This window comes from Nymphalis io, chromosome 4 (genome assembly GCF_905147045.1).
Source record: "Nymphalis io chromosome 4, ilAglIoxx1.1, whole genome shotgun sequence".
Lineage (NCBI taxonomy): Eukaryota > Metazoa > Arthropoda > Insecta > Lepidoptera > Nymphalidae > Nymphalis > Nymphalis io.
The window spans coordinates 7613749-7623138 of NC_065891.1; the positions used below are offsets into that span (position 1 = coordinate 7613749).

The window sequence follows — 9390 nt, forward strand, 5'->3', positions numbered from 1 at the left end:
AGGGTGTTTTAATAAAGAAATTAATAAATTGATGAATTTTTATTATACGTGTTGTTGTTTAGTTTAAGAATGATATGTTTAAAAAACATAAAACAAGGTGTCTTGTCGAGACAAAATTACCATGCTTACTAGCTCGAATTACGACCTTGAGGTCGGCAAGAGTGTGGAACCTTGTGTGTGTAAGTCTTATCTCCCTTAAAATACATTAACTCTACACCTTAGATACGATAGGTTTCTTGGGGTATTAATCTTATTACGCAGAGATGTTGCTGAGCCATCCCGTTCTTTTTTTTAAGTTTTTTTTTGTTGATATATCTTAAAGCTTAAGTATGATACGAATTGGTTGCGTAAACGAAACCTACTAGATTTGTTTTTTAAGTTATAGCTTTTAAAAATCTGTTGTTATCCCTTTTGTATATTTATAAAAAAACATAACTCTCTCTGTAATTCTTACAATAGGTTTATTGGGTCTTTATAAGAGATAGTTTTAGAAATTTTTTTACGATACACTTATTTTAAATGGATATATTTTACGTACACAGAATTAGTGAACAATATGAATGGACACTTGCATTGACTCTAATATTTATTATTTGAAAAATGTTTTTAAAAAGAAACAACGACATTCTGTAGCAAACTACAATATGTTACATTACGTTCAGTATCAAGTAGTCATATAAAACTTATGATGTATTAGAAATAATTAAATGTAAACGATTTCCATTTCGTAAATCGTCATTTTTTACAGAATATTAGTATTATAGATTGTCATATTTTTATTAAAACTGACATAGAAAGGATGTAATTCATAAAAAATAACGTGTTAGGGCTATTTACAATTACAGAACTTGAATTTGGTGTTCGCTTATATTATATAATAAAAATCCTCAAATGCTTTTGATTGAAATGACTTTGTCAATTAATATATTCAAATCACATGTTAAGAAAATATTAGTCGATAAATATTTAATTATCGAATAGAGTGTCGAATAGAGTAACTGCCGAGTTTTTTGCTGGAAGCTTAACTCTCGGTAGAGTTTACATTCTGAACCGCCGGTAGCCATAAGTTTAATTTAATCTTGTAAAATGACGGAATGAATGATTCAATAGAACCCGCAAGCGCCTACTTGAATAAAGTATATTTTAATTTTAAGTAACGTAATCTGAAGGATGATTATATCAAATTAGGAAAAACTATGTTTACGTTTAAAATAACTTGTTGCTTATGACGAAAAAATGATTATTTATATAATAAAGTAAATAAACATTCAGGTAACACAAGCTACATCCTACGTTCCTAAGAAATTATTCAGCTTCAACACTATTATTTTTACTGGTGGTAGAGCTTTTTGCAAGCTCGTCTGGGCGGGTACCACCCAGTCATCAGATATTCTACCGCAAAACAGTAGTACTGGGTATTGTTGTGTTCCGGTTTGACGGGTGAGTGAGCCAGTGTAATTACAGGCACAAGGGACATAACATCTTAGTTCCCAAGGTTGGTGGCGCATTGGTGATGTAAGCGATGGTTAACATTTCTTACAATGCCAATGTCTGGGCGTTGGTGACCACTTACCATCAGTTAGTCCATCCTCGTCCGCCTTCCTATTCTACAAAATAAAAACTATCCGGTTAGTAATCCGTTACGTGTTTTCGATAAAAGTATTCTGATAAATTACGCATCCTATTATTAAAAAAATTAGAAACAAAACAGATCATATTTAAGAGTACTCTGAGTAGCTTAATATTGTTTATTAACTTATTATACGCTTTTAAAAATAGATACCGTATATTTTAAATGGATTTGTTTTTACACAGTTTTTTTACATTTCTAATAATTATTTATAAGTAATATTACACAATTTAGTTTATTTTAGTAAAATATTTAAGTAATTAAAGATTTCTTTCCCTAAATATAAAAAAAAATAATAATAAACACATGGTTTTAGTTAAACTCTAATTAAAATGAATAAAACTTAGCGTATCAATTTACAACTAGGTCTAAAAATGTATTTAAAATTCGACTCGATCCGTTAGGTTAAAGTGGCTAAAAATTTATCCGCAAGGTAAGAATGACCCACACATACTAACATGTGAAGTAAAATAAGAGCTTTTGCTAATGTAGCGGTTACCTTACTATTGTTTTGTTCATCCAAAAAAACTTTAATTTGACCTTTTCGACTCTATATATTTCGTCACTATTTTATTGTAAAAATGAAACACTAATAATATAATATATTTAAGAGGTAACACATGAAATAGTCTAAGCTGCGTGGGTATCGGCGACAATGATAATTCATCGGGTACTCAAAGAGCCGTAGTGGGCGGTGAGACGCCTTGACGTTGTAACGAACGGTCTGTGTGTACGATACGAACGACACGCATATCACTCCCGCAGCGACTGCGCGAATCATGGCACTACCCACAAACAACTAAGCTATTCTGTAAAATCCAACACTCGATGCTCGACCCCTTCATGATATCAATTTGAAAATCACAATATAGTTTTTGCCTTATAAATTGTAGACAATTTCGAGTATCAGATTTAAGATGATTCATACAGAATAGCTACACCGATTTGTATATTTTGTGTTTCATAAATAGGATATTTATTATTATCGTGTCATTGTAATAATTGTTTTATAAAAATCTTTAATTATAATGTTGTAGTCATTTGATGCTAATTTTAGATTCCGCCGATTTTCTTTTAAATTCAACCGATAATTTTTATAATAAGCACTAGGTGATATTTTGCTGTATTATTTTCTGAATACGTTTATTGTATATTAAATAGAACTCTTTATATATTAATGACAAGTATGCGTTAGAAAATATATTAAATACAAATATAAATACATAAAAAATTAAAACTATTATAATGGGTATAATGTAAATTAGAACGCTACAACTCAATTTGTGATTGACTACGAATTTATGTATACATAGTGCTAAATTACTTTTGTTTATTTATATAAACCCATATGGTTGCCTACTGCCTAGTAGTTAGACGGCTAGCACTACAGTGTTTTCTAGTGCTAGGTGCTCAATTTGTTTTTCTAATAATTTGCCTCGTGTTCGGCGGTGATGAAAACATCGTGACGAACCTTCATGTGCCGGATGAAATCGCTATGCACAACTTCGTTAGTGGACTTCATATTTTTGTCACTATTGATGATGAGTTTACATACTCAGTAGTTAATTTAGTTTGTATTTAAATCTTAATAATTCCAATACAATTTGCTGTCTTCTTAGAAAAATTCCAAGGTTTTAAGCTGTCTCTGTACTCAATTTAATTATAATTAGCTCAGTTGCTTTGTGAAAATTTTAATATTTATCTTATTCGTGTAAGAGCTCATTGGCGTGCCACTGGAGAGGCCTATGTCCAGCAGTGGATGACAAGGGGTTTATGATGATGATGATGTAATAAAATAAATACATAATTATTAAATGAATGAAGTCTTACTGGACGCATTTTACGGCAGCTAATTTGAACAGTGATTTTGTAGTGCAGAAGTTCCTAAGTACAGATGCGAACTCTTATAGATTCAAAGAGTGGCAATACGACAAGAACGGAGATAGAACAGACATAGCACTAAAGACTAATCTGCTTTCTGAAACACGAGAGTTCTGCGTAAAATGTGTCAAATACATTAATTATCTAAAATATAATAGGAAAATAAATATTTAGCAGGACCAAAGAAAGGCATAACGTGCATTCAAAAGTACGGAACACCGCCTAAGGGAACTTTCGAACTCTTCGCAAGTTATGAGAATTAACTAACAGAAAAACACAATAACATTTCAATTGGCCTAACGCGGGAATTCAACTCGGTGCTAGCAGACTTATAAGCTAATGCATAAATAAAGCAACAATATTAAAAAGAACACAATGAAGCTGTTATAATTTATTATTCTTTTATTTTTTCTTAGTTCTTGACATATATACATTAAGCATAAATTATATATTAAAGTATTGTTAAAAAAAATTACTAACCTCTTGATATGAGAAGTAAGTGTTTAATTTCAAAAAATAATAGCATATTTCAAATTTATATTTAGGTATATATAATTAAATATTATGTATTGTTTCGTAGTTTTTAAATGCGTTGTAAATATTTTTAACAGCGATTATATTTTTAGGCCAACAACGCAGCAGGCGTTGAAATCACGTCTTCCCTCACAAAAGTAACTAAATTGTATAATTAGAAAAATGCAAGAGGCATTCATAATTTCTCTAAATAGTGCCTCTTTATAAAGGTTGTTGAGTCAGAAGCTTATTTCGTAGTCTCGTCAGAGTGGAGGTGCGATGCGTAAGAGTTTTCCAGAAGGGCGCAGCCTGCATACTCTATAAATACGTGGTTGCGGCTTTCAGGAGTTCAGTCTAGCGGTGCTATTGAGAGAGTAATCACTAAACAGCACAACACCACTCACAAACATGTCTCTGGAACGTCAAGTCCGCGCTAAGGTCAGTATTGCTAATTATAACTTTCAATCTGTTCATAAAACTATAAATTATTCGTATTTTCCTATTAGCACTTAATATGAAATCATTTTAAAAAATATATTAATTTATTCATTAGTTATTTAATTGTGTTAAACCTTGTTTTTTTTTTTTTAATTATAACAAACAATTATATTTATTACCAAAGCTTTATTTATATTAAACTTTAATGAGTGTTTAGCTTTAACGGTTCTTGATTAAAAAAAATGGAACATCCTTATATAATAACAATAAATATTTTTTTCATACATGTAGCTCGCTGCCAAGCGTGACCCTGAGAGAGAAAAAGAGGCCCAAGAATGGATTGAAGGCGTCCTCGGAGCTAAATTCCCACCTGGTGAAATATTCGAGGATGTACTTAAGGACGGAACTGTCCTTTGCCAGCTTATAAACAAACTGAAACCCGGATCTGTAGCCAAGATCAACACATCTGGTGGACAGTTCAAGATGATGGAAAACATCACCAAGTGAGTACTTTAATATATAGATATCACGGATAAATAAAATGATATTATACACTTTATTTCCCTAGAAATTAAAACGTTTATAATATATATAAGTTATTAGTACGAGATATACACAAGAAACAAATAAACATAATGAGAAAGGGATAAAATATAGTTTCTTGACTCAGTCACGATACTAACTGTCAACGCTATTATGGCCACTAGGGCTGACAGAAGGAAAAAAGCAGAAAATATTAAAAAATACACGTTGGAAACTAATAACTTCGTTTAATAATAATATTGAAGAAATTATAGACAGCAATTTCCACATGTGTATTTTTTGTTGGAATAAAAATTAAGCAAAAAACAAATTATTATGTACCGAACTATTCTCGCTCATTGGCGCCTAATAAATTTAAGATAAGGAGAAATAAAGAAAGGAATGAAGAAAGGAGGAAATAAAGAAAATGTATTACAAAATACTAGCAAAAGATTTTCAAGTATTTTGTTACTATTTTATTTATTTAACTCAAATTGATGTTTTAACAAATAATGTGTTTTTACTCTTAGTAAATGTAAATACTAAATAGATTTTTTAATTACAGCTTCCAATCCGCAATCAAAGCGTACGGTGTCCCTGACATCGACGTTTTCCAAACTGTAGACCTTTGGGAGAAGAAGGACATGGCTCAGGTCGTCAGCACACTGTTTGCTCTTGGTCGCGAGGTAAATATTAAGCATTTCAATGTATTTGCAATATATTCTTGTAACATGAAAAACTAACTTCCTATACTAAATTATGTATTAAAGACAAAGACAAATTAATTTCAAGTTTGAGATGGTTATAGATTTTGTAGATTACTATTTCGAAGTTAACGACTCAGAACACATGCATGTTTAGTTTATGATAAACATGGCTACATTGAACGACGTGAAACAAAATGTTTGGTTTAAACGTGTTTAATTTGAGAAGTTGAAACGTTGCCAATACCAACTAAGATTTACGACCTTCGTAACGTTATTTCACTTTTTACAAATATACAAACGGGAAAGAGAGGCCGAGTTAGGTTATTTAAGAGCTAGCGCAAGGACGTTATCAATTAGGTTCATTGTCTTGTTTTGTAAAGTTATTTCAAGGTATTTGGTTTGTTGTAGACTTACAGGCACCCCGAATGGAACGGCCCATACCTTGGACCCAAGCCCTCCGAAGAGTGCAAGCGTGACTTTTCCGAAGAAGTCTTGAAGGCTGGACAAACAGTTATCGGTCTACAGGCTGGTTCCAACAAGGGTGCTACACAGGCTGGACAGAACCTCGGTGCTGGCCGCAAGATCCTCCTCGGAAAGTGAAAACCTCGTCTCACCACCCATCAAAGTGATATTAATTTTAAGTTATTTTTTTATTAAACTGTGTGCACACGGACGCTATGATAAGACTTACGCTTCTCGTATACTAGTCTTGTGTGATGTGTAAGATTGTGTGTTCTCTTGCTTATCAAGACAACCTTAATAAATTACCTGTAGCTGTAATACCTAGCTGGTATAATCTTATACAATCATGTAGCACCAAGTTGGTTTTATACCTAGGATAAGAAATTATATTTATTTCCATTTTATTATAGCCTTTTTATAATAAAAAAATATTCTTAATCATTTAGTTTTATTTATATCGATAGATAATGCCTTCATGACTATAAAAGATACGTTTATTTTTTATGATAATACAACACGCAAACATACTGTAACAAGTACATAATTCTTTTAGAATCTTTATTTTTTATTAAGTTACATTATTAATTACAAATTTTAAAATCTCAAAAATCTTTTTTTTCTGTAGTTTGTACCTACTTTATTGCCAACTTTATGTATATTTTAACTAAGAGAATAATTTATTAATTTAAATCTAGTTACTGTAATAATCATTTATCCTCTATGACCTTATACTTTGTTTATTATTAATTATGAAACATCAAAAAAAGGAGTTCGCTTATTGTGGAAACATTAGAACTTATCTACCTAGACGTGCGTTAAACATTCCAACGTCAAAATCCAAAAGGTACTTGGACCTTTTACTCGTCGTCATTTTGCGAGCCTAGCTTTGCGTTGAAGTCTCCCATCACAACTGCAAAATGATCTTGTCGCTACGCAACTCATACCATAGCTAAACCTGGTCGTCGGAGTGTATTTATGTCAGTTCGGGGTAACATAGAACAAAATAGCCCTAATCTATAAAATAAATATATAGTAATTTGATTGATATGGTGTATTTTCCGAACTTCACTGAAGAATAAACTATTCTTTTAGCTTTGGAAACATAACAAAAGAAGCTGAGGAGATCTTCAGACCTTTATAGTAGAGGTATATCCACAAAATATATCGTAGGTTTTTTAAACTTTTGGTACTATTGAGGAAGCATGGCATTTACGTGATCAGAATCCGGTCCCGACACATTTATGGGTTCTAAAAAGTACTGTGGTTACTTAATAATTAGGATAATATAAGTATTCGCCAGACAAACAGGATTTACAGTATCTGTCTTATTTATAAGCGATGTCATAGTAGATGATTATTATTTTATTTTAATGAATAATATTTGACACCCAAAAATACAAAATCATTTTATTTTATTTGTATTTTATTATAATCACTAACTATTAACAAAAACATTTCTCAACGTGCGCCACGTACAACTATTACTCCAATCGGACAAGGAATCAACACAACATCAAGGAGCAATTTGAACTCTCGTTCTAGATGTGATGATACCTTTCTAATGATATATCATTATTTATTTTGGAGCAGCTACCAGAATCTATATATTTACTGAAATCATCTTATAAATTCAACAGGGTAGAGATAAAAAAACATCAATACTCAAAATTATATTTTATTTCACAAATCGTAGTTTAAATATTTATGATGTCAAAATTGGATTTAGAATTGATTATATTCAATGTTCTTGCATTCACATAATGTCCACAGAATAAAATCATACTGTTGAGTTTCATTCACCGGGTCTTCAACAGGATATTTAATTTTCTGCAACAGTACTTTTTACTTTAAGGATTAATAAGTAAATGAACTATTAAATAAATGAATTTTAATTTAATTATTTTTTTTATATTTTGCAGAATGTAAATGTGATACTAAAAACACATTGCTTCTGTTTTGTTTGAAAATTATTATTATTGTTTATTTAAAAGTCCGATGGTAAACTTATTTCAAAGTAAATTTAAGTTGGAAAATCTAAGAAATTAAAGTAAATAAGAGATATTTTTATTTCTACATCGATTTTTTTTTCTACATTATTTTAGTTTTGTTTTTAAGTTTGCTGTTTATCCTGCTATATGCTCCAGATAAATGCTGTTCATCTGCTATTCAAAATATTGTCAAATTATTCTAGATAGACATCACAGATTTAGGATATTGTCAATGTCATAACATCCGATCAATATATACAACAACATAGGATAGCCATAGCCAATGCGTTATCTTGGCCATTTCAGAACCCTTCTCTTCTACATTTGTTTAAAGTAAAAAATTATCAAAAGCAGGATACATCTACAGTCTACCACGAACACAAATATATTTCTTACCAAAGTTACCAACAATGGAATATTTTAATAAAAGTTGTAATAATATCGGGTTTATTTATAACAAAGTTTATTGGTTGACGTCAAACTCTGAAGGCAATTTTTTTATCTTAGTAATTTATATAATAAAAGAAATCCCTTTAAAAGAAACGCTTGAAGTGAATATTAAAATTTACTGTGACAAACATTAAACTCCACTTGTTGAAAGTTTTATCGGATAAATCGACTTAATAATATTTATTATAACAGTCATTGTAAGCACAAAAATTGATTTTTGAAAATTATTTACCTTAATTGGTTAAATTAAACATGAAAGCTTATAGTCCGTAGTTTTTAATGTAAAAATATTTCTTTGTTATATATTTGTTATATAAATTGATAATCATTATTATGCTTAACACTTTTGAGTTGAACTTTCAATTAAAATACAACTCTGTTAATCTATGCCGTAAAAAATATTTAATGACCTTATGGCCATTAACTATATTGTGGAATAACTTTAACAGTTATAGTGACACAGCTCTGACTTTTGTACTACCTACTTAATATTCTTTTAAGTTTATTATATGATTTCAATAAGGAAACACAAATGTCAAGAAATGTAACGCAAGAATGAAGAAGGACATAACGACTCGATTGTGGTCCATCACATTCATGGAAATAAACAAAGATAAATAGTATACCGAAATAGTCCCCAGAATCCTAAAAATATTACTTCAATCAATGATTCTATACCACCAATACTATGTGCCGTGAGGCTTTAGTGAAACAAATAAATATTTTTAATGAGTAAATGAATAACATTTTATTTATCCTCTAATTTATTACCACCGGATTGTGCCCGCAACCTACCTAC

The 9390-nt window shown here is 30.5% G+C and overlaps 1 protein-coding gene across 1 annotated transcript; it reads left to right on the forward strand.

Annotated features, from left to right (window-relative positions):
* Nucleotides 1–4280: 4280 nt before the first annotated feature.
* Nucleotides 4281–6591, forward strand: LOC126768223 (muscle-specific protein 20). The gene is made up of 4 exons (XM_050486195.1): nucleotides 4281–4462; nucleotides 4754–4965; nucleotides 5550–5670; nucleotides 6100–6591. Exons 1-4 carry the CDS (start codon nucleotides 4433–4435, stop codon nucleotides 6289–6291), a joined length of 555 nt encoding a protein of 184 aa, XP_050342152.1. The 5' UTR covers nucleotides 4281–4432; the 3' UTR covers nucleotides 6292–6591.
* Nucleotides 6592–9390: the final 2799 nt, after the last annotated feature.